Source organism: Octodon degus, unplaced genomic scaffold (assembly GCF_000260255.1).
Source record: "Octodon degus isolate 3935 unplaced genomic scaffold, OctDeg1.0 scaffold00023, whole genome shotgun sequence".
NCBI classification, from domain to species: domain Eukaryota; kingdom Metazoa; phylum Chordata; class Mammalia; order Rodentia; family Octodontidae; genus Octodon; species Octodon degus.
In genome coordinates this window covers 6,657,865-6,684,435 of record NW_004524599.1, presented here as the reverse complement: position 1 = coordinate 6,684,435, position 26,571 = coordinate 6,657,865, and the positions used below count along the sequence as shown (strand labels likewise).

The 26,571-nt window shown below is 40.8% G+C and overlaps 1 protein-coding gene across 4 annotated transcripts in view; it reads left to right on the top strand.

The window, feature by feature from the left end:
* The window catches only part of Hivep1 (human immunodeficiency virus type I enhancer binding protein 1), a 163,795-nt gene that overhangs the window by 108,612 nt on the left and 28,612 nt on the right, over positions 1–26,571 (top strand). For 2 of the 4 annotated variants that reach the window (XM_023712078.1, XM_023712079.1), the window contains exons 4-6: positions 12,860–18,825; positions 22,459–22,592; positions 23,250–23,425. In XM_023712078.1, coding sequence (XP_023567846.1) covers positions 12,860–18,825; positions 22,459–22,592; positions 23,250–23,425 — 6,276 coding nt within the window. Of the gene's footprint in view, positions 1–4,143; positions 4,242–12,859; positions 18,826–22,458; positions 22,593–23,249; positions 23,426–26,571 lie in introns of those variants that run through there. The other 2 variants (XM_023712081.1, XM_023712080.1) reach the window with 2 other exon arrangements.

Genomic DNA, 26,571 nt, shown 5'->3' with positions numbered 1-26,571 from the left:
GTTCTCAGCTCCTCATATATTGTTGTTTATCTCTTTATCGTTCAGATTCCAGAATGTCTTTGCATTTTTTTTTCTGCTCTAACATTGCTTGTGAAATTTTCATTCTTTTCGCTCGTAGGACTTTTCTCTGTGTTGCAGCTTCTAACTCATCCTGCAGTTTATTCTTTTTCAGTTCTTAATTTGGGCTTAAACACACCCATGATTTCTAAATTTCATTGAATGTTTTTAGTTATTTCATTTATATTCTTTTGTTCTCCGCTATTTTCAGTACTCTTCTCCTTCTCACATTTACTTTAAATTCTTGGTATACTCATTCTAATATGTTGGATTTTTATAAATCTGCCAGGGATACTAGTCCTTTCATGTAGCATTTCTTTCTTCAGTACCTGGCTATTTTTTGATATGTTATATATTTTATTTGAAAAATGTAGAAATATTTTAAAAACCTAAGTTGCAATATTCTTTTGGAGATTTTAATTTTCTTCTGCTAGGCTTGTAGAAGTAAAAACAGGAAATCGACTTCATTAAAATAGAGGGTTTGTTATTTTCCTGGGGCCACTAAAGAATGAGTTGCAGAGAAAAATTGAATTGACATCTTTAGAATATTTTTTCCAGGAGCGTGGTGTATTTCATTTGTATTATTTTCTCAACATAAGAAAACTTCTGAATTTTCTGTGTGTTTTTATTTTCTGTATATCTTGTACTAAATAGATTTCTAGGAAGTTTTCTACTTTTGTTGCTGTTATAAATAGAAGATTTTCCTTTTTGTTTTTAAACTGTGCCTTGTATAAGGGGAAAAGATTATTATTATTATTATTTTTTTGGGGGGGGTAGCAGATACCTCTTGCCCTCATCAGGTAGAGTAGATTTTCCTTCATTTCTTCAGGGTTCTTTAGGAGACCACTAGCAGAAAATGGTTCTGTTTTCTTTCTTATTGGCACTTATGTATTAATTTTTATATTGCATTAGCCCTATGGATTAGAAAAATGGTTCAAATAGTAGTGCTTCTTGGAGGAAATTTTTTTTGTCCTTGACTGTTCAGAGTTTTGCAGTGTTTAAGTCAGCCTTGCATGTCATTGGCACAAGGCATATATCCTTAATCATGTTTTCCTTGTTTTCATTTGATTTTTCTAATTTCCCTTGTGACTTCCTTTTTGACCTTTTGGTTATTTAGAGTTGTATTGTTTGATTTCCAAATATTTAGGGATTTTCCAGATATCTTCTGCTGTTTATTTCTAGTCTAATTTTGTGGTCAGAGGACATATTTCATATTTTCTTCTAAATTTCTTGAACAGTATAGTACACTTGGTTTTTAAATTTGAGTAGGGACTCTTGCCTAGTGGCTGCATGTTTTGGTTTCTGTTGCTGTGAAACATAGTAATTTTGTTTATTTTGTAGTGCTGAGTACAGAACCCAGAGCTTTGTGCATAACAGACATGAGCTCTACTATGTAGCTACATCCCCAGCATAAATTTAGCAGTTTTAAACATTTACTTTCTCCTTATTCTGTGGGTCAGAAATGTGACACAGGTCTCTCTGGCCATAAATAAGTCAATAGCAGGGTTGTGCTTCTCTTTGGAGGCTCTGGGGGAGATCCTGTTTCTTTTACATTCAGCTTATTGGCAGAATGGAATCCAGTGTCTGTAGGCCTTCCTTCCTCCTGTCCTTGTAGGCTGGTAGCTGAGGGTCATTTCTCATGTCTAGAGGTTACTGTGCTCTTTAGCATATCTTCCCGGTCTTTACTTGTATATTTTAGACTTTGACAGGCGAAAGGGAGGGTAGCTAGAAATCAAAGCCAGAGGCTTCTGGGATTGGGGTGTGGTTGTTTTGTAGGGCAAGAATTTGCTTTCCACACTATCGCTGGGACAAGATTGCTGTATACTGTGTTCTCTTTTAAAACAGTGATTTTTTGAAGTGATGAAAACTTTCAAAGTCTTTAGAATTTCCTTCTATTACCATGTTCAGTGCTCTTCATTTACATTTGTAGATCGTTGACATTTTGGTACAGGTCTGCTGGCAGTGAATTCCCTCAGCTTTTGTTTTCTTTAAAATCAAGTTCTTGTTTCATGTTCAGTTTTCAAAGCCAGATGGTTTCTCTATATAAAATTTGGGATTGGCAGTTCAGTTTTTCTTTCAGTAGGGTAAAAATGTTACTCTTCAGTTTTGGATGAGACTTCTGTTGAATTGGACTTTCTGTAGGTAGTGTGTTTTTCTAGTCTCTGGCTACCTCCAGACTTTTGTTTTTCTCTTTGGCTGTTAGTTCGGAGCTTGAATATGATGTGTTTAGTTTATTATTATTATTATTATTATTATTATTATTATTATTATTGTTTATTCTTTCTTTCACTTTTTTCCTTTCTTCTTTTTTACCCTTTCTGGGTTTCCCTCAGGCTGGTTCAGTTTTAAGATTTTTGATTTTAGAAAATTACTAGTGACTACTATTTTTTCAAGTATTTCTACTGCCCTGTTCTTTTGCCTCTGCAGCTCCAATTATATGCCAGACTATTTGACCCTGGCCTGTGGCTCTTGAATGTATTGTTGTGTTTTTTTCTCTTTTTTTTCATGCTTTTTCCTTTCTGTGTTTTCTGTTTGAATAATTTTTATTGGCTAATCCTTAAGTTCCCTACAGATTCCTTACTTTTTTTTTTTTTATCCACTAATGGATCTCTAAAAGGTTTTCTTTATCTCAGTTACACTGATTTTATTTCTGCCATGTTCATTGATCCCCACCCCTACTCGCCAGCCTCCCTGTGATTGTATATTGTCCACATTCCCCCTGGATCCTTCATCCTGTCAGTGAGTAATGGTAGGTCCCTATCTGAGAGTTGCAGCATCTGGCTGCTCTCGGTCTGGGCATCTGTTGAAGTTCACTGCTTTGTCTTGACAGTGGGTGATTCTGTGTGCGCACGTATGTGCATGTATGCGCATGCTTGCCTTAAATGTTTTAATTGACTTATGGTTACCAACAATAGATACTGAATTTAGCAGTTTCTGCTGGCTGGAAGTCTTCTCTTGTCCGCAGGTCCTAAGGAAGAGTATTGATCTGGATTTGGATTTTTAATCTCTGCTCTGGCTCCTCTCATACTGGCCTGCCCTTTCCTTCTGCTTTAGTTGGGACAGGATGTGGAAGCTCCACTGTTGGTGCTCCACACTGCTTACAGCTGCCTGTACACTCAGTCAGGCAGAGGTTGTTCTTCTCCTAACACTGCTCTGTGGTTGCTGCTTCTCAGTGGGAGGGGCGTTCGTTGTGTTAATCCTGGTCCAGCCTCAGGCTGGGTGGTTGCTGTTGCCTTCTGCCCTGCCTGCCCCTCCCCACCCTCATGGTAGACAGTTTCTTCTTCTATATTTGTTCCCTCCACAGTGCATTTCTACTTGCGCCTGTGGTAAAATGCCCACCAAACTTCTTCAACAGCTGAAGCCATTTTGTTTGAGAAAGGATCTCCTGTGTAATCCAGACTCATCTGTAAATCAAGGCAGTCCTCCTGTCTCAGCCTCCCCAGTGCTGGAATTACGGGTATGCACTGCAAGCTTAGATGGGCTGAAGAGTTTTGCTGTGTATTAGGGATCTTTATTTCCGTAGATCTGGCTTTGTGCTGCACAATGAGGGCTGCCCTTCTGGTCTCCTCTCCTGCTGCAGTGGGCAGCTAGTGTAATATATGGAGAGCCCCTGCTCAGCCTTCAGTAGCTGGTGATAATTCTAGATGGTGTTTCCTCATTCCTGCACATGGCTGCCACATCTTCCTGTGCTGTGCCCCTGACAGGCGGCCACATGTCCCACATTTGAATTCAGACTGTGTGGTTGCCCTGTGACCAACCTCCTCCTCTGTGCTTTTAATGGATTTAAGATAGGTTCCAAGAGGGTTTTATAATTCATCTGGCTTCTCTTAGAGTAGTAGCAATACTTTTGAAGTTTGTGCATCTTAAAACAGATTTGACTATTTTTATTTCCAAAAATAGGAAGGGTAGTACATTTTATTAAATGGCGTTTTCCCTTGCTCAAAGTGGTCATGTGAGTCTCTAGTCTAAATTATTGATGTGATGATATAGCAAGAGATTGCGCAGTATTATTTTGTACTCCTTATTTTCTCATAGGTAGACAATTCCTTCATTAATGAATACTTCCTGTGAACTTTTTAAGGCTGCATATGTAAAGATAAAGATCTTCTAGGTGTTGCATCCTAAGCAGAAGATAGAGACATGCAAGTGGCCGCACAGGTGTATGGCTGGTGACAGAACAGGAGGTATAAGGAGGGTGGGGGACAGTCTGGGGCAAGCACATCCTAGTCGCTGGTGCTTTGCTTTAAAGGTTGATAGTGAGCCCAGTTCTTGAGGGTTGTGAGCAGGGAAGCTTTTCAAGCTGAGGTGATAGAAGTCATGGGTACCCCAGAGCCAGGAGGGAGATGGGCCAGTCTTCCAGTTGACTGGAGCCTAGTGAACAAGGAAGCAGAGGGAGCTTAAAAGAACTGTCTGACCACCCTGAGTGGCGCTGTTCAGGTATTGTCATCTTCCAGGAGAGATGGGAAGAACTAGACATTGTGTAGAAAGAGGCTTATTTTCTTTTCTTTTGCAGTACCAGGGATTGAACTCAGGACCCTGCACTTGCCAGGCAAGCGCCTATTCTACAGAGCTATCTCCGCAGGCCCAGTGGCTTTCTTTTTTTGGCTAAGGGAATGACAGTCCCTTTGCTTTATATTCCAGGCCCAGAGTGGCCTAATTCTAGAATACCTTCCTGGCTGTGTCTCCTACTTTTCTCATGTGTGAGCCGCAAGGTCACTTGCTATCTTCTCTCTGTCTCTGAGCATCTTTCTTGCAAGCCTAGTTCCTGCTGTTCCCTTTACTTGGAAGTCCTTCCCTCTGCTGCTCTGTGAAACTTGCAGGTGCCGTGCTGCTCCAGCTGCACCACACTAGTTGGTTTTGCATCTCTGTGGTTGCTTCCTATCTGTCTTTATCATGCAGTAACTGATTTGCCTTGGTCTTGAGTCTTCAGTCACCTCTGTGTCACTTGCTTCCTGGTTATAAGCATATCCAACTCTCTCTTAGCCTAAAGGAATGCTCAACTTCTTCTTTCCTGACGTTGCATGTGGTCCTGTTCTTTCCTTCACAGCCTGATTCCCAGACTGGATTCTGGCTGTGGTATTTGTGATTCCTCCTACCTCCCTCACCCTTTCCCAGCTCTGCCTTGGCCTTGACCCCTGGACCGTACTGAGTGTTCTCAGAGATGACCATGACTTCCAACCCCCATGTCGCCAACCCATGGACTCTTGTTACTTTTCATTTTGTGTATCTAAAAGTATTTGGAAGCCTTGGATCTTCCCATTTCAAGCTTACTCCTACATGTTAGATTTTTTTTTTTTTTTCCTGGAACTGGGGATTGAACTCAGGCCCTTGCGCTTGCCAGGCAAGCACTTATTCTACTGAGCTACATGTAGAATTACTGGCCTACATGTATGTATTACTCAGGCTTCTAGGGCAACCTATTTTCTCCCCACAGAATAATCTCTGGCTGAGCTTTTTCTTGTACAAAGCCAGCACTCACCATATCCCACATCTATGTCTCTGGCCTAGATCTCCCCGAGGGAGAGGAAAGAATGCTTGTATAATTCATTTATCATAATTTTCAGATTGCTACATAATCTTGGTAATTATTTTAAATGATTTGTATTGTAAAGTGGCTGTATCCTATTTCCATATTGAGAATTGTCCTGAATTACCAACTATAGATTACAATTCCACATTGAGTTTGAGGTTGAGAGGAATGCAAAGAGAAGGGACATCTATTCCTCGTGAGCTCAGCACTCCTGTGTAAAAACAGGAAACCTCAGCAGGAACGTGGCAGACTTTTAACAGGCTGCCTTGTCCCAAGTCAGCTCCAAGACCCCACTGTTCTGCTTGAGTTTGGGCAGCTTTTTAGCACTGACACAAATCACTGCCTCTGATCTCTGGATTTCTGGTGCAGACTGCTGTCAATTGTCAGAAAAGTCTTGAGACCCTGAAGATCAAAAAAGGTCTAAAGTTTTCGTACTGTTACATCTGCAAAAATCTGAAAAGGGAATTTGCCTTCACTCAAAGCAGGGTTTTATTTTTTTATGTGTTTGGTACATGATACAGGGTCTCACTTTACGGCTCAGACTTGTAGTGATCCTCCTGTTTTTAGCTTCCCCGTGCTGGGATTACAGGTGTGGATCACCACACCCGGTCTCAGTGGTCAGCTCAGCATGCCCGAGTGTGGGGCCAGTGTGGCATATGGTGCTGGGGACCAAACCCTGGTCCATGTGCTTGCCTAAGCAGGTGTTAGTCCACTGAGCTATCTCACTGGCCCCTCAAAGCAGGATTTTAAAACCTCCTGAGGCCATGTTTTTCCACACCCCATACCTGCCTGGAGAATGTTCTAGGCAGCAGACTAGTCACTCTCCGTATTCATGTGTTACTTAGATGTATTATGCTTTTCCAGAAGTAGTCCTGGAAACCAGCTGCTGGAGGGATTCTGAACTCCATGTTAGTCTTCTTTAATGAACTGTGAGAGTCCAAAGGAGAAGGCCTTGTCACACAGAACCTGGGGACCTGAGCTCGACTTTGCACCTGTCAGCTGTGCAGCTCTGGGTTTTGTGGCCTTCGTGAGGTTTCCTGCTTACGATTTTCTGTCCAACTGAGGCAGTCCTGACTTTAGTAGGAAGGCGAGCATTCTGTGTTTCTGATGATGGAAACACTGCCATTCTGGTGCCTTTCGTGACTATGACTGCTACCTGATGAAGGAATCTACATTTGGATTTTGACCTCTTGATGCCTCACGTTCAGCTTAGTTTTTAGACATTTTCAGTAGCACACTGACTATTTAGAGAATGTTCTCTTAAGTAGTTAGCTGACTCCTGCTTTGAATTCTTCCCCTTCCTTCCCAGTATGACTGTCCCTTCTCCCTATTTAGGGAGAAAAAGTTAGGTTTTATCCTTGGTGTTCACCAAACACTTCCAGACTTAGCGGCTAAAGAACAAAGCCAAATAGCATTTCTGGACTTCTGATGGTAAATAGAAAGCAGCTTATTTTTCACTAATCCAGGATAAAAGCAAGAATTGACAAATGGGATTGCCTTAATTTAAAAAGCTTTCCATAGCTAAGAAAATAGCAGTTCGAAGAGAGTAGAAGAAAATCTTTGCTAGGTATTTATCTGATAGAGGATTGATATCCAAAATATATAAAAACCTTAATATTAAAAGAATAATTCAATCAAAAACTGGGCAAGACGGTGTAGAAGGTAGGGTGAACATGATGCAACCGCTACAGATGGATGCAAAAATACCCTGGTGAAACTTGTTGAGTGTAGAGGCCCAGCCGAATCCTGGGAGAGCGACCGCAACTCAGAAAAGGGCTGGGTTCTCACTTCTGCACCACTTACCCTTCCCGCGTGATTGCAGGTAATGGAAAGGACTTGACAACAAGACAGACTCAAAACTCAGTGTGCAAGGACAGAAATGTTTTTTTAAGCACAAAACTTAATGAGGTCATAAATTTATTAGAGCAAGAATTCAAAGTTAATGTGAGACAGTAAAATTCGATGCACTGAGATACACGGATCTAAGGGCAAAATAATGAGGACATAATAACACCACTTCAAAATTAATAAGTAAATTGAAAATCATAATAAAGACTTTAATGGCCTGAAATCCATTATTGACATAAGGATAAAACTTTAGAAAACTGTAGGGAAAGCAAAAGGAGGACAAAAGAGATTAAAGCAGTTTATTTATTTTTTCCTGTTGATTCCTTTTTTTACCATTTTATTTTTTAAAATTTTTTTCCATAATTTTATTGAGAAGCAAATACCAATGAGAGAGTTTCAAACCAAATTGGTAGGACAGATTCAATAATTAACACATTGCATACATTCTTCCTGGTCGTTAATTGCTGTACAAGATGCGGACATGATACAAACACTATTAGAACAAATCCCTCTATTCATTAAGAGAATGTAACTATGTATCTATACTAACCATTTTGAATACATAGATACAAAATGGACATTCATCTGTATCCCCTTTTTTGGTTAAATTCCGTTATTTGAATATTATAGGTGTGTTAACTCAACAAAATATTCTGAGAGAGTCCAGTAGTCCATAATAGTATTGGGTTTTCTGCTTGACTGGCAATGTCAGATATTGTTGACCTGAGTCCCCTACAGCTCAACATAACAGCATGGCTTTACTTCTTATACTTTGTTTTTATACTTTTCTTTTGGATGGTTAAGACCAAGGTAAAGCAGGACCTATGCAACAAGAGTTGTAGCTTTTGGGTCTGATAAGATGAGTGAAATCTCCTCAGGATTTATCCCGAGGTCCTGTACCTCAGGTTGTAGACTGTATGTCAGTGTCAGCCATATGGATGAGTCATGGCCATTGCTTGGCCAGTGTGCTCTCTGTGAAAGCCTGAGAGAATGTTTTCTCTCCATGTGACTCTCTTTAGGCACACTCTATATCATCGATCACTTTCCTCTTTGGCCCCGTAATCTCCTTGATCAGAACATTTGGGACACTACCAAGTTACATGACGTTACAGTACAAGTTCTCATATGTCCTGAGTCTTAATTGACCTTGGAAGCCTAGGGCCAGAATGTTGGCTTTCCTTGCGGTCCTCCTTTTTCTCTAATTTTTGGTCTGCAAACTTAGGTTGTTAACCCTCCAGAAGAGAAGCTTCTTGTTATTACCATACAACCTAGGTTGTTAAGCTTAACCTCACTATCTGTCCGAATATCAAACATCTTAGGCATAACATGGAACAGGTATTTTTCATCAAGTATTGATATGTTGAACTTTAAGTCCCTACAGAATATGATGAAAAAACGTTTAAAATTAGAATATATTTTTAAAAAGGCATAAAGAATTATATATTTCTTACATTTACACATTAATCCAAAAATCTAACCATATACAACCTTGAAGCAGGACAGTCCCACAACATTCCTTTTCCTGTCTCTTGCCTTCATTCACCACCCCCTTCTTTTTGAACAGTCATCTACCCGAGAAACAGCACAGCAGCAACTGGCATGTCATGACAAGCAGCCCGTATTCAGAAGACCAGAATGATAGGCACTCCAAGCATGAAACTGCTATTACAGATTACCATCTTCAGTGCAGTTGCTTAGTTCACAGGTATCAGCACATATAGTTAGTCAGGGTGAGAATCTTTCCAATTCACTGCTAGATTCAAAAATCTTCTGGAGATTCTCAGGATCATTTGCCTTGCCCGTCTTGTACATATAACTGTATGGCTTGTCAGTGTCATGTTTCCTAGCTCTTCTCCTTTCCCTCTCTTGATTAGTTAGTCCTCGAGTTCCTGCTCTCCTTTTAATTGTATTGTACCTTTTTGTTTGTATTTCTTCTTTTGAGTTCTTACACTAGGGAAACTATATGATATTTACACATGTGTGTCTGGTTTATTTCACTTATGAGTATATCTTCAAGTGGCATCCACTTCAATATAAAGGCTTCGAGTTTATCATTCCTAATAGCTGAGTAATACTTCATTGTGTAAAAATACCACATCTTTTTCAACCATTCCTCAAGTGATGGGCATCTTGGTTGTTTCCAAGATTTGGCTATCACAAATTGTGCTGCTATAAACATAGGCACGCATATATCACTATGATATGATGCTTTGAGATCCTCCAGGAAAATTCCCAGTAGAGGAATAGCTGGTTTAAAGGGGATTTCCAGTCCAACTTTTCTAAGGAGTCTCCACACTGATTTCCATAACGGTTGCACCAGTCTACATTCCCACCAGCAGTGGAGAAGGGTTTCTTTTTCCCCACAGCCTCTCCAGCATTTGTTGTTGGGTGATTTCTTTATGATAGCCATTCTTTCCGGGGTGAGATGATATCTCAGTGTTGTTTTAATTTGCATTTCACGGATAGCTAGTGATGTGGAACATTTTTTCATATATTTATTCTCTTCTTTAATTTCATTCTCTGAGAAGTATGTGTTCATCTCACATGCCCATTTCTGGACTGGGTCTTTAAATTTTGGGGCACTAGTGTTTTTTAGTTCTTTTTAAATTCTAGAGAGCAGACCTGTGTCTGAGTACTTATTTGTCATGATTTTTTCCAAATTTGTGGGATGTCTTTTCACTTTGTTGGTAATTTCTTTTGACTTGAAAAAACTTCTCAGTAAGAGCCAGTCCCAGTTGTTAATTCTTTCATCTGTTTCCTGTGCCATTTGGTTTCTGTTCATGAAGTCTTTGCCTACCCCTATGTCTTCAAGAGTTCCTCCTACTTTCTCTTTCAGGAGATTTAGTGTCTCTGCTTTAATCTTTAGATCTTTAATCCATTTTAACTTTAGTTTAGTGCATGGTGACAAACCTGGGTCAAGTTTGAGTTTTCAGCATGCAGAGAGCCAGTTTTTCCAGCACCATTTGTTAAAGAGGCTATCTTTCTTCCAGTGAGTATGTTTGGCCTCTTTGTCAAAGAGAAGGTGGCTGAGTGTGTTCGTAGGGGCTTCAGCGTCTTGTAATCTATTCCATTGATCCTCAGGTCTGTTTTGTTGCCAGTACCATGCTGACTTTATCACAGTAGCCTTGTAGTATAATTTCAAGTCAAGAATTGTAATGCTTCCTGTCTTGTCTTTATTGCCCAGGATTTTACTATTCTAGGTCTTTTCTGGTTCTAAATAAATTTTAGGAGTGATTTCGCTATCTCTGTGAGGTATGTTGGTGGTAGTCTGATAGAGATTGCATTAAATCTGTACAGCAATTTTGGGAGTATGGCCATCTTCACAGTGTTTTAATTTTTAAAGCTTTTTTTAAAATCTGAAAATATAAGACTTAGGGCTGGCAAGATAGCTTAAGGGACTAAGCGCCTGCTTAGGCAAGCACAGGGTCTGGGATTGATCCCCAGCACGATATGCTGGCCAGACCCCACCTCCAGACAAACTGAGCTGGCCACTGAGTCCTAGGGGTGGCCAGCGTGGGGTTGCATGCCTGTCATCCCAGTGGTGGGGAGGCTGAAAACAGGAGGATCACTATGAGTCCGAGCTGCATAGTGAGACCCTGGACCAAATACATTAAAAAGAAATAATAAGGCTTGCTTGAGAAAGTATATGAAACAAAATAATCACGTTACCTCAGGTAGTACCATGGCTGGACATGTCCTGTGTTGGGCTTGGCACAGGCAGATCTTTTTAGCTCTCTTAGGTCAGTCCCGAGAGCTACCCCTGCTGATAGCTTCTTGTTTGTCTTGTCACCTCTTTCATTTCCTGGGGGTCTCAACTATTTGACAGCCCACCTCCCAGCTTTCTGGAGGTGGTGGGGAAGCTACTAGTCACTGGTGGTGATTACCAGTTTTCATTTTGCCTGCTTGATTTAGCATTAATGAGAAACAGAAGAAACACACGATTGACTGTTAAATGCATCATGAGACAGGAAATCAAGTGGGAAAATAGCATGTCACAAATGAGTGGACTGAAGAATAAAAAGGGTTTGCTTAACATCATTTTGTAAAGATTAGTGGTTTGGTATTTTTTCCTTTCATTCTTTAGCTGAAGTGTTTTGGTTGTGAATCCCCCCACCCCCACTGCCCTGATTGTGGTGGGTAGACATATCTAGAATGGAGTAGTGTGTATTTGTTTTCATTAAAGTAATATATGAGAGCATATAAACAGATGTCACAACATAACTGGGATATTTTTATTTTATGTAAATGTTCATCCTCAGTAGGTATAAAATGGCTTTTACAATGCTATTTGAAAATAATAAATGGGTTAAACTGCTTTTCCTACAAGTAAGTAATGTATATGTGAATAATTTTTGTTGATATGCTTGAGGATCCAACAAGTGGAAGCCAAACTAAATTTTATAAAAACACGAAGTGGAAAGAGCTTTGATGTTGGCTGATCACCTAAACGCTGACTCATTTTCCAGTGCCGGAAGAAATGAGGGTACATTCTCTTCTCTTCCCCTGCAGTATTACCTGTCTGTCAGCCTGCTGCCTTATCTATTATTAATAAGAAGGAACCATAGCCAGTAAATATTTGTTTAGTTAAAATGGCATTAAAAAAAAAAAAAGAACACCTCAGAATCTTAGGATTTTTAAATGTGTCAAGGAGAATCCACAAATCAGTGGATTGTTTTACTTGTATGATTTCCCTTTCATTGATATTTGCTATTACCAGTACTTGTGGTTCTACCAGCCAGTATATAATAATCATCCACAGTATTTTCACTGAAATTATGTAATAGCCCTTTTCTCGTTAGAATATCACTATTTTGTGTTTAGAAACTTGCTGAAAATCTTGCTTTTAAAAGTCTTGAGTGTAGTGATTCTCCTGTTTTCAGATTCCCAAGCGATGGGATTACTGGTGTACGCCACCACACCCAGTCTCAGTGGCTGTCTTAGCCCACCCCTGGGGTGGGCCCAGCCAGGGATTGAACCCCGGCTGCTATGTTCTGCCTAAGCAGGTGCTTTAGTCCACTGAGCTATCTGGCTGGCCCTTTCTGCATGCATGTTTGCCACGTTTCATTCAACAACTTTCTTCACACTGCCAGAATGTTAGAGCACAGGTTTATTGAGAATAGACTTTCCTTCAACTGCTTTTAAGTGTTAATACTGCTCACGTAATAGCAATCTTTTTTTTGGACTGATGATTAAACTCAGAACCTTGCTCTTGCCAGGCAGGCACTTATGCCTCTGAACTATTTCCCTGGGCCATAATGGTAATCTTACTTAGTTTTAAAGAAAAGTATTGTTGGTGTATGTAAATTTTACCAGTTTTTTTTTTTTTTTTTTTTTTTTTTCCTTTTTTTTTTTTTTTTTTTTTTTTTTGTCCTCCTTCCCCTCCTGTCTCTCTTTCTTCCTGTCTCTTGCTCTCCCTTTTCCCAGCAGAAATCCTAGAGGTTGGTGTTAAAGGACCTTCAGAATCCCTGAAAGGTGTGAAACGGAAAAAGATCGTCACTGAGAATCACTTGAAGAAAATACCAAAATCCCCTCTAAGAAATCCTCTTCAGGCAAAACATAAGCAAAACTCAGAGGAGTCATCTTTGGCTGTTCTTCAGAGTGCTTTGGAGTCTCAAAAGAAGCATACCTGTATTCCTATAAAAAATGGGGAGCAGCTAACCAGACATAACGGAGACACACCTGGAGTCAGGACTGAGGCCTCAAGTCCCAGAGACACTGCCTCTCCAAAGAAACCTGTGTCCCTGCAGCACCCAGCTGAGCTGCGGAGATGGAGGTCCGAAGGCTCTGACCCAGCCGTCCCCAGTGGCCTCCATGCAGAGTGGGCCTCGAGCTCCTTGTCCAGTGAGGCCAGGACTGACACTAGTGAATGTATCTCTTCTCATTGTAGTACTACTACTCCTGTGTACACGAACACTGCATTTGATGTCTTACTGAAAGCAATGGAGCCAGAACTGAGCACTTTGTCGCAAAAGGGCTCACCTAGTGCAATTAAGACAGAGAAACTGAGACCAAATAAAACTGTACGATCCCCTTCTAAATTAAAAAACAGTTCAGTGGATACCCCAAATCTGACTTCAGAAGAATCTGCTGCTGAATCACAGTATTCTCCTTGTACCTCATACCCCGTGCAAGTGTCAGCTGCTCAGCAGAATGAGCAGGGGGCAGTTCAGTCAGTTTTTCATTCAGATAATCAACAGGAACACTTTGTTTCCAAACCAAACCAACACAATCAGCAGCCTCCAAGGCATTCTGGTTTCACGGGATCACTGACGAACTTGCCAAATCACAAGAGCACCAAACTTGAGCAGGTTTATAATATAGCAGTGGCGTCCACCATCAGTCTCAACTCACCTTCCAGTAGAACTCAGGTTAATCCTCCAAGCCAGCAAATGGATTCCGTTTCGCCTGTGTCCACAAGTCCAGTCAGTTCTACCCAGTCAGCTCCCATGCCAATTTATAATCCAGCTCATGTTGCCTCTGTTGTTAATCAAAGTGTAGAACAAATGTGCAATCTTCTTCTGAAAGATCAGAAGCCAAAAAAGCAAGGAAAATATATTTGTGAGTATTGTAATAGAGCTTGTGCAAAGCCTAGTGTGCTTTTAAAGCATATCCGCTCACACACTGGAGAGCGGCCCTACCCTTGTGTGACCTGCGGATTTTCATTTAAGACTAAAAGTAATCTGTATAAGCACAAAAAGTCCCATGCACATACTATCAAACTGGGTCTTGTCTTGCAGCCAGATGCTGGAGGCTTGTTCCTGTCCCAGGAGTCCCCCAAAGCACTTAGTATCCATTCTGATGTAGAGGACAGTGGGGAGAGTGAAGAAGAGGGCTCCTCTGACAGCAGACAGAATGACGCCAGCACCATGGAGCTTCAGCCTATGCAAATAATGAAAAAGATACCCAGTTCAGAAGCTTTACCAAAACCAGGTTCCATTCCAAGCAATGCAGATTATGTGGTAGATGACTTTTCACCACAGAGCAGAGCTACAGAATCACAAGCTGTGACGGAGTTGCCAAAAGTTGTGGTCCACGCTGTCACTGTGTCGCCCTTAAGAATTGACAGTCCAAAGGTGATCACCCCTAAGCTTGACCTCTGTAGTGCACAGAGACAGGACCTTCAGGTAGCCAGTATATTGTCTCAGTCAGTCTCTGTGACCTCCCTAGAAAATGATGCGACGGCCCTTCAGAAAGCAGACACAGGTCAGCCAGAAGGAAAGCAAGACCCTCACGGAGGAACCACTCATGCCCAGCTGCAAAGACAGCAGGCCACCGATTGCTCCCAGGAACAGCAAGGGAAGCTACTTCTGAGCCCTCGGAGTTTAGGAAGTACAGATTCTGGCTATTTCTCACGCTCTGAAAGTGCTGATCAGACAGTGAGCCCCCCAACACCCTTTGCCAGAACCTTTCCTACCACAGAACAAGACTCAGCCAAGAGTGGCAGTCCTTCTGCACCTCAAGGCAGCACACCCACACCCTCTGCGCACCCAGTAGGAGAGAAGCCGGGGCTCCTGCCTGGCCAGATGAGGCCACCCCTGGCAACAAAAACACTGGAGGAACGGATATCAAAGCTTATCTCTGACAATGAAGCCTTGGTAGATGATAAACAGCTGGACAGTGTGAAGCCCCGGAGAACCTCGCTTTCCAGACGAGGGAGTATTGATTCCCCCAAATCATACATATTTAAAGATTCTTTCCAGTTTGACTTGAAACCAATGGGCAGGAGGACAAGTTCAAGCTCTGACATACCAAAGTCTCCCTTCACCCCCACCGAGAAGTCAAAGCAAGTGTTTCTACTGTCTGTACCTTCGCTGGACTGTTTACCTATCACAAGAAGTAACTCCATGCCGGCCACAGGTTATTCAGCAGTTCCTGCAAATATAATTCCTCCCCCTCACCCACTGAGAGGAAGTCAGTCATTTGATGACAAAATTGGCGCATTATATGATGATGTGTTTGTGTCGGGGCCTAATGCTTCTGTGCCTCCAAGTGGACATCCCCGTACTCTGGTCAGGCAGGCAGCCGTGGAAGATGCATCAGCCAGTGAGACTCACACGCTTGGGCCTGGCCAGTCCTTAGATGAGGGCTACACAGGGTGCCACACTACCGGTGAGCCTGCCACAGCCCGGAACAAAACATTGACACCAGGATCACATCTGGAAAAAAAAAAGTCCCATCAAGGCCGCGGGACCATGTTTGAGTGTGAAACCTGTAGAAACAGGTACAGGAAGCTGGAAAACTTTGAAAATCACAAGAAATTTTACTGTTCGGAGTTACATGGGCCCAAAACAAAGGTCACAATGCGAGAATCTGAACATAGCTCTGTGCCTAGTGGGGCACAGCCGCAGATTTTGCACTACAGAGTTGCTGGGTCCACAGGTGTCTGGGAACAGACACCCCAGATCAGGAAACGGAGGAAGATGAAAAGTGTTGGAGATGATGAAGAACTTCAGCAGAATGAAAATGGAACTTCCCCAAAGAGCTCTGAAGCCCTTCCGTTTCATAATGTTCTGAACCCAAGTCCCAGTCTGTCTCAGCATGCTGTCACCATGACAAATGACCAGCAGCACAGAAACAGGCAGTTGCAGAAACCGCAGATTCAGCTTGTTGCCAGGGTCCCGGAGCAGACTGTGGACCCGAAGCTGTCTCCCACTGTAGAGCAGCAGGTGGCTTCATCTGCCCTGGACAGGATGGAGGCGAAGAGAAAAGGTACTGGTATCTCAGTCATCCAGCACACAAACTCCATAAGCAGACCCAGTTCCTTTGACAAGCCAGAGCCTTTTGAGGGAGGCTCCCTGGGGTCTTTCCAGGAGCTGAGTCGAACTGGGAAACTTGGGTCTCTGCAAATAATAGGAATCTCTCCAGAGGAAGGTCACCCTTCTATGGCTATTCCATACCCTCACCAGCCTGCAGTGTCTGATACTGTCAGAGGAGACCACCAGGAAAGTTCCAGAAAACTCCCAAGTGAGCGGCATGTGGCAGGACAGACTTCGAGACTTGTCCGACAGCACAACATCCAAGTCCCAGAAATTCTGGTCACAGAAGAGCCAGATCGGGACCTTGAATCTCAGGACCAAGATCAGGACAAACTGGAGAAGTTCAGTTGGCCTCAGCGTAGTGAAACCTTGTCAAAATTGCCAACAGAGAAACTGCCACCCAAAAAGAAGAGGCTCCGTCTGGCTGAGATAGAACATTCCTCCACCGAATCAAGTTTTGATTCCACACTCTCCCGGAGCCTTAGCAGGGAGAGCAGCTTATCCCATGCTTCAAGTTTCTCAGCCTCCTTGGACATAGAGGACATTTCTAAAATGGAGGCTTGTCCCAAAATTGATTTCCCAAACAAAGCTGAGTTTCTTCTGATTCCTCCCAGCTCAAATACACTGAGTGTGCCTGGAAGTCACCGGGAAATGAGGCGTGCTGCTTCAGAACAGATCAATTGCGTGCAGGCATCAATGGAAGTCTCTGAATTCAGAAGTAAATCCTTTGACTGTGGAAGCATAACTCCATCCCAAGCGACATCATTGGTTGAATTGCAGCCTTCATCTTCCCCTTCTGCTACAGGGGTCACTGGACATGTGCCTCTCTTAGAGAGACGTAGAGGCCCACTGATCCGACAGATCTCTTTAAACATAGCCCCAGATAATCATCTGTCTGCTGCTAACCCATCATCTTTCCAAAATATTCCTCCTCTCAGCAAAAACTCAGGGCCACTTCAGGGTCCTCAGCTCCCTAGTATGTCTTTGGCCGAGTTCCCTGTGAATCCTTTGCACTCCCAGTCTCAAGTGAAGGATCTGCAGGCAGAAATGTTGAATTCCAGCTCTGTGAAGGTCTTTCCTGTTCAGCAGCTGTTTGGTGTCAGTTTATTAAATCAAGCCCATATACCTCTCAGCCACCAGAGTACACAGCACCCTCTGCAGGGGTCTGCACAGAGTGACAAAGTAGATGCAGATGCCGTGCTCAGTGTGTCTTCTAAAAGTGAGGATTCCTTCGCTCCCAAGTACCAGCTGCAGTGTCAGGTTTTCACATCTAGCCCATCTTGCTCTTCTGATCCTGTATGTGCTCTGCCGGATCAAGTTCTCTCAGATCTAGCTGGAGCAGATTCATGTACAACCTCACTGGCATTGCCAGCCAACTTAATAGACCCTGTGTCTAAGTCATGTCCTCTGCCACCACTGGAGCTTGGGCCTCCTGGCAAACAGACACAGAAGGTGCCATCATCCTTCATGCTGCCCTTACACCTGCAGAATAATGCTCCCACTTACTCTTTTGCCACAGTCTCCTCTCTGCCACGAATCCTAGTGACCCAAGATCTATCCACTACACCAAATTGCCAGTCTAATCAAAGTATAGTGCCAATCAGTGAAGAACAAATTACCAAGCCAACATCACAGAAAGATCAGCAGAATGCTTTGCTAAACCCAGAGAAAGAACTTGTTTATAAAAATATTTTTTCAGAGATAGGCCAAAATTCTCTCACAGAATCCCTGCCTGTGACTCAGAAAATGTCTGTGGGTAGACTTTCCCCCCAGGAGTCCTCAGCCTCCAGTAAAAGGATGCTTTCCCCGGCAAACAGTTTAGACATTGCCATGGAAAAGCACCAGAAGCGGGCTAAAGATGAGAATGGAGCCATTTGTGCCACAGATGTGAGATCCATAGAACCACTTGCTGCAAGGGCTAATGAGGTTACTAAGCAGAAGAAACCAGTTTTAGTGAGGCAGGTTTGTACTACAGAGCTCCTCGAAGGTGTGATATTGGAGCCGGATGTTTTTTCTAAGCCTGAAACTGCTAATGATGCTGTTAGCTTGACAGATGTTTTACCAGCTGATAATTCATCAGAACACTGTAAGTTTGTAGTTATAGAGCCTATCAGTGAATTACAAGAATTGGAGACCGTCAAGTCATCTACAACATCATTAACGCTTGCAGTTCAAAATTCACCTGTGCATTTAGGAAATACCCATGTTTCTCCTTTGAAATCTATAGACAGTAACCAGGAAAGAAAGTCTCCAGGGGTTAAAAATCAAGGTGACAGAGTACACATTCAAGGACAAAGTCACCTGCCAACCACCACTGTTCCTTTGTGTAGCGCTGCAGATACACAGCAGCTGTCTTTCCCCAGCCTCAAGACTGCTACCAGCTTTACCTGGTGTTACCTGTTAAGACAGAAGTCATTGCCTCTGCCTCAGAATAGCCAGAAAATTTCAGCCTATACTGATTGGACAGTAAGCTCCAGTAACCTAAATCCACTGGGTTTACCTACAAAAGTTGCTCTCTCTCTCCTTAATTCAAAACAGAAGACTGGAAAGTCATTATATTGTCAAGCAGTAACCACCCATTCCAAATCAGATTTATTGGTCTATTCAAGCAAGTGGAAAAGCAACTTAAGCAAGGTACTTGAAATATAATTTATGTTCAAATATGGTTTGTACGAATTAGTTTTAACATGTCTTGATACCTTTAAATATCTTAGAAGTATTTCAGTCTTGAATGACAAGTTGTACTATGTGTGTAGTTATTTGAAAGACAGAGTGATATATTTGCCTTAGGAGCTATACTGATATGTGTTACATGGAGTCCTTTTTCTAAAAGCATTTTCAGAATGAAAGCTTACTCTCAGCAAATTCTTCAGTCTCAGTTGACTGTAGTAAGTCTCTATGAAATACAGATAATCAGTTGAGTTTTATTTTGATCTTTTCTTGTTTGTTAAAATGTGTTTTCCTTGTTTATGTGAGGGGAGATTAATGTTATGCTTTGTCCCTACTAGTGCGGGAAGACAGAGGTGTAGGTAATCAAAGAATGACATGTTTCCTTGTGTCATCTTAGCAGAGAGCCATCCCTCCTATCCTTTGGGTTTTAACTCCTCTCCCTCCACCACACCCACCCCAGCTCTTTGTCTGTACAGCTCTGGAAATCATTAGTGCTACAGAAGAGATTCAAAAGGACAAGATGTGTGTCTACATATTCATAGGCTATAGCCAGTAGTTTTTTAGATTCCAGAGATTTGGGAGGCATATGACTAGAAAATTGGGGACCAAGACATTTAGGAAAGGAGTATATGATAGACCTCCCTCCTTATGGGTTATGGATATGAAGATATTTGTGTTCCATGTAAATGTTCCCTGAAAGGGAGTGTTCATTGGTCTTACCATGGTCTCCAATATCCAGAGTCATTTGGATTGATAGAATAGTGGCAATGCCGTTCTGAAAATTAACCCCGAGCTAAATAGTCATATCTTGCCGATCAGGGGCAAAATTTTCCACAAGGCTGGAAATACTCTTTTTTTTTTTTTTTTTTTTTAAGGCTGTATATACTCTGAATAAACACCTAATTGGTGTTAAAAAAAAAAAAACACAAAAAGTAATGACTTATTAAGTAATGACTTAGTAAGTTGATTTGATGAGGATTTGTAGTATAAAGTTGTGAAAATGTAAGTTTAGGTAACTTATGAAATCAATCTTATAAAAATTATTAGCTTTATAAAGTGGAAAAAGTCATTAAGTTATTAAGAATAAATATATAGGCGAGTTTATCAGCATTGAACTCTGGACATTTAAAATTGTCTACTAAATCGTTTGCAGGCTTCCAAGCTGTAATATAGCCTCATGAACATCTGCATAGCTGTAAAGAAGAAAAGGTTGCAGTGCCAGTATTATAGTTGAAATGTGTCCAGTTCTAAAACAAGCAAATCTTTAATATTGCTAGTAGGCTTATTTAATTATTTATTTTAATTTTTTTGATACTGGGAATTAAACTCGGGACCTTGCATTTGCCAGGCAGGTGCTGTTCTGCAGAGCTGTATCCCTGGCAGTAAGACAATAGGTAAGGGAGGTTTGAACAGAGGAAGGTATCCCAAAGGTAATATCAGCAGTATTTCACTGAGTCTCAAAATATAACAGGGATTTTAAAATTCTTAATAGACCATTAAGTGACATGGAACCAAGGAATTTGGGTCATTTACAGAACTGCATGAAGTCTGGCCTGACCAGAGGTTCTGTAAATTTTTGAAACAGTAACATATTTTGCAGAGCTCCAGGTGTAAGGCATACATTCACCAGTGCAAGATACAGTTAGATTACTCAAAGAGTGTATAGAGGAGAAGAAAGGCTAGCAGGATTCTACAAATCTCTATATAGAGGGTTAAAAGGACAAAAAATGTCCCCGTAGGATTCTGAAAGAAGTTGTTGTAGAGGAAAGAGAAGAACCAGGAGAAAATAGTATCGCACACAGACATACAGGCCATTGTATCCCAAGAGTTGTTCAGGAAGAGAAGTCAAATATAGGTGAAAGCAAGCAAAGTATCTGGGGTGGGCAGTTGTAATGGCCCTGGAGACATTGGTTCATGAGCAAGGTGCCATGGAGGATTGAGCACTGAGTTACTCCATACCACAACCGAAATGGAAAAGGAGTAAGCAGTTGCCATATAGTAAAATAATTTCTAGGGGAAAACAAGGCATCAGTAACACCTGATGCCCAGGGATGGTCAGAACATTAAGGCTGGAGGAAAGTATAATGATTTGGATACTTTAACCAGGTGAAAACATCAGTGCATAAAAGCTAGATTTGATAGTACAAAAGTGACTAAAGGACTGAAGAGATGGAAAGAAAGCAGGTAATTAAAGGGTTGAAGTCAGGGAGCAGTGTGTGCATATATTCCACCTGTGGGGAAGCCTGATCTGTTGGCCAGGAAAAGCAGAGACAGGCATGCTTTTAACTGTTGGCTTGGTCGTGGAGGCACACCTCCACATGCCTGCCTGCAGCTTGTCTGTTCTCTTGTGAGGACAGGGACTTCCCAGTGTGCTTGTCAGAGGCTCTCATGCATTGTGTACACTCTCCTGTCACTTAGTGGTACTGAATCACTTGTGCAGTGTGATGGCTTTCCACTTGGTGGTGAAGTTGTTTGAAAATTTATATAAAAGAGCCTGTGTTTGGAGAGGTTTGTCCCTCATGTTAGGTTTAGCCAGAAGGCTGGGTTTGAGCCTTGGCTGTTAACATCCATCTCGGACTGCTAGTACGTCCACCCCAAAAGGTAGGTCGGCTGTACTGCTGCTTCATGAGGACATGTGAGCTTGGAAGCCAGGATGGTTGAGAAAACCCCATTAGTGGTGCTTGGCGTAGAGTCACCCATAAAAATGGTAAATTGTGTTTCCTATGGGAAAACACATTGTTTATCATTTGGATGTTCATTATCTTTTTCTAAGGACTTAGTTATTATCAAGCCAATAACCTGACCTGGATTTCACATGTGATCAGTATTGAGAGAACTTTTGAGAGCATCTAGAGAGCAACTGTACTTGTGGTTTAAAATGACAGGGTGAATGTAAGCCAGCTATAAGTGGAGCTTCTGCTTTATCTTTAGAGTGGTGTAAACTGAGATTAGAGATGTTTCTTGGAGATCTGATACATGATACCAGGGTAGCTAGCTCTTTCCCACCTTCAAAGAATAAACCCATGAAGCAATGTATTTAAACTATAGTAGGAGCGGTTAAGTGAAATAAGGATGGTTAGTCTATAAAAGTTCCTGTTAAAGCCAGACATTTGTGGGGTTGAGGCTTGGCCAGGGGAGGCATGAGGCAAAAGGGTTGCAAGTTCACTGCTAGCATGGGCAACTTAAGCAGGACTATCTCAGAACAAAAAGGGCTGAGGCTCTAACTCAGGGGTAGAGTGGTTGTCTAGCATGCTCAAGGTCTTGAGTTCAATCCCCAGTACTAACCCCACCCCACCCCCCAAAAGAAATCTCTCTTAAATTCTCAGAATACCAAAAGTGGGAAGTTTGTTTTGGGGTATCAGAGACTGCCAGGATTATTTAAGATATCATAAGATGAATTAATTTTTTTATGGTTAGACAGGTGAGAGAAGATAAGCAAATGATTTTATCTGTTACTGCTTAGAAAAGCATTTCCTTAAGTTAACTAATGGTTTCTACTCCATGGTATTTAAGTTTCTAGTGAAATGTCAGCATGTTTGTGTTTTCAGTTTTATTACATTAGTTTCTCTCTTTTTTTTTTTTTTTTTTCCCTTTCAGAGAGTATTAGGTATTCAAAAGTCCACAGTAGTTGAATTCAGCAGTAAAGATGCCTCTGAAATTAACAGTGAGCAAGATAAAGAAAATTCATTAATCAAAAGTGAACCAAGAAGAATTAAAATATTTGATGGAGGGCAAGTACAAAGTTTACTTCTCAAATGTACATTTAAATTTATTTTTTAAATGTACATTTACTTTCATGTGAAGTACCAATTTTATTTAAATATTTCAGGGCTTTGGGGTTTACTGAAAGAATCTTTGTGCAAAATAGATATTAATATTACTTCCATTTTGATGGAGAAGATAATGGCTGGGGAGCATTGGAGGGCCTCCAGGACAGCTGCGAGCTAAGATTTCGCACTGACTTACAGTAAGGAGCGAGTTGGGGCACTTGTGCTGAGGCAGATGGCGCGTGCCTCTTTCCCTTTGTCTTGGTGTATTTTACAGTGAGAAAAATATTGTAAAAACCGATTATTGTAAAGCCCAGAAGTATTTCAGTTCTTAGAGTTGTTGTGATTGAACTTAGCAGCAAAGAAAACTTGTAAACAATCATCTTACAACAAGGAAATATTTGTAAGTTAAATGTAATACTGAATAAATTTATTTGTTTGGAAATGACTTTTAGAACATTATATTAATGGGAAAAATTGGAGTGTTCTGTTACCATTGTATATATATTCTTACGCACTTAGTATGAAAGTTTTATTTATTTTCTAAGGAGAATTTTAATCATGGATTTTTTTTTTCGAAGATATATTGTTCAATATAATTAATTTTTCTTTTCAAATTAGATACAAATCAAATGAAGAATATGTGTATGTCCGAGGCAGGGGAAGAGGAAAGTACATTTGTGAAGAGTGTGGAATCCGCTGTAAGAAACCTAGTATGTTAAAGAAACACATACGAACCCACACAGATGTGCGCCCCTACCACTGCACTTACTGTAACTTCTCCTTTAAGACAAAAGGTATGAGATATCCATTGCTTCATGGCTTTATCATATGTATTTACATAGCAGAAGAGGACTTTACATATTCTTTGAAGTTTACCATGCAGTAGTTTAAATTGACGAAATTACATCTTGTCAGCTTTTTAGTTTTCTTTATGCTTTTAGAACCTTTGGGGAAAAGTTAATTGCACAGTTTTAGAAAATATATATGAAATATTTTAAAAGAAGCAACTGCCCTTTTTACATTTTTTTTATTCCCCAGATTACAGTTGGACAGCATGATGACTAATACATTTTCAAAAATATTTACTTTGGGCTGAAGAAGAAAAAGAAGTTTTCATGATTACAAGTAAATTCATTGGGGTTGTCAGATCTTAAAAATTTACAATAGTAGTGACAATAAACTGTTATCATTCCACTCATGTTTTATCATCTAATTTTAGCATATATAGCCTTTTTTTTCTGATATATCTTTTAACCCAGATTTTTTTTTTTAATTCAGAGTTTTTCTTAACATGTCTGTTGTTCATAAGATGATCTCAGAACTAGTCATTACAGTTATATTTAGCTTTTTATTTTCTTTCTATATTTTTAACTGGCAAGCTATTATTATAATTTTGCCTTGTGTAAATTTTATACATAATGGATATGCTACTGTAAAGTTTTTGTTTTCTTTGTTTGGCTCCTTACATATGAATCATTATACGAACATTTGTTTCTTGAGTCTCTAATTTTATGTATGTCCCTTTAAAAAGTAAAACTGTCCAACAAACATATAATCATGAAAATATGTCTGAAAAAACAGTATCTATAAAAAATACTTTTTATAAAAACTTTTTAACCCTTTTGAGTTAACATTGGCTTGTATCTGTTATATTAGTTAAATTTACAGGGGTTTTTTTTGTTTTTTTTTTTTTAAAGATCAGGTCTTTAGTAAAGCCTATATATTTTGGCTAGTATTTGTTGACATTTAAAGAAAGATACAACATTTATAATTATAACTAAACAGATTCAAATAACTCTTTTAAAGTGCCAATAGTGGGGGCTGGCCAAATAGCTCAGCAGACGAAAGCACTTGCTTAGACAGAGCACAGCGGCCAGGGGTTTGATCCCCGGCATGCTGTGCTGGCCCTGCCCCCACAGCGCCGTGAGACTGAGCCTGGTGGCACAGACCTGTAATCCCAGTGCTTGGGAGGCTGAAAACAGGAGGATTACTACAAGTCTGATCTCTGTAGTGAGACCCTGTACACCCTGTCCTAAATAACAAACAAACAAACAAAATGCCAACAGTATCTGAAAGAATAAAAAAACAAAATGTTCTTTTTAGATAGCTTTGACTATTTCTTTCTTTTTTTTTTAAATGGTATATTTGATATTATTACATTCATTTTTATGGGTCCATCTGCAAAACAAATAATATTTCTAAAATTACATGATTTATATTATACATTGTTCAGCTTGGACATACCTGAATCTGATTGTTTCTAACATCTGAAAAACTTGTATTATAATCATCACCCTTCTTAGCAAAAAGTCTTCCAGGTTTTGAGAAGCTGTGACATGCACAACAGAAGGTATATATTTTCCAGAAATTTGATTTTTAGTATAGCTTTGACTATTTCTAAAGTCCCAAGATGTCAGAGGGGTGGAGTGAGTACTAAATAGGTAGTTTTTCTATACTGATAGAAAAATTACTAAGATAAGCTTTACTGAGTATAGAACAGTGTTCCCAATTATAAGAAATAAAAAGGTATGAGAAAATGATTAGTTTTCCATAAAATCAAAAGATTTAGGGTATTTCAGGTATTTTTTCATAACATAAGGGCAAGTAAAAAAGGATGAGCTAGCAGTGGAAAATCAGATGAAACCACAGAGATCTCTTGGTAAGCAGAAATAATTTGAGTCCCTGAATTAATCTTAGTGAACTAAAACAGCATCATGCAAGATTTTAGGTAAATGTTTATTAAATGATGAACAGAGCTTGCTGGCTGCTGGAAAGTGAGCCTTGTCTGTTGACTGTTCCCACACTCTGTGTGCTGTATATCTGAACCCGCATTATATTTTTTGTTTTGTCAGATAAGTCATGTGAATTACACAAGTCTTGTTTTGTTTTGTTGAGGCAAAGTATCTCTATGAATTCCAGGCTGACCTTGAACTTACTCTGTAGCCGAGGACGGCCTCAAATTCAGCAGCTATTCTCTTGTCTCGGCCTCCTGAGTGCTAGAATTACAGGCATGCACCACTTCACACTTGACAAGAATAGCCTAGCTAAGAGGACTAATAAAAATTTTGGAAATTTTATTTTTTTCCCCTATTTTTAGCAAGACAGCTCTCATTTTTTTAGGTTCAAATTCCTTTCAAAAGTTCAGTTTCTATAAATCTTTGAGAAGCAGATAGAGTCAGTTTTAAATGCAGCTAATTAAGTAATATTAGACCTGTTTATTAAGGAGCACTTTTTGGTCCTTGTCTTGGTCTAGAAAGTTTGTGTTTGTAATCCCATAGATAAGTTATTGGAATCCCATCAAGTTAATTCCAATCTACTGCTTCCAGTGCAACCCATGGCGAGAATAAAGACATTAAGGATATTTATAGTTGTGGGGAGCCAAGGGGCCCTAAGTCCAGCCATGGTGATGGCTATCTGGAACAAAGGCCTCGACCCAGGGCCAAAGCCAGGTTTTATTCAGTCATGAAGGAGGAGTGGCTTGGGGATGAAGGACTGAGAACTGCAGGCAGTAGGTGAGTACCGTGAGCTGGGCTAGGTAGGAGGCCTGCGTTTACCTCTGCAATATGCAGAGAGAAGGATATGCAGAAAAGTAATTTGCATTATACTATTGAGATAATATCTAATAGTTCGGGATCCTGTGCTTCAGTTCTTATGTGTAATCTTTCAAGCCCCAGCAAGTCATAGCCTCTCTCTCAAGGCTCAATCCCAGCTGACAGTGTGGAGCATTGGCTCTTTGTCCTGCCACAGCCCAGCTCAGATTAGAGTAGCAGGTATAGGTTATCAGGGAAGCACGCATGCCACGTGCCGTCTTCAAAGACTACCACCAGCACCTCTGCTAGACTAGTATGCATTGCTTACAGGCAGTCGAAGGGATACGGCAAAGTCCTAGCCAGCTCTGTGCAGAGCACTACAAGGAAAGGGGTCAGACACAGCCAAACTG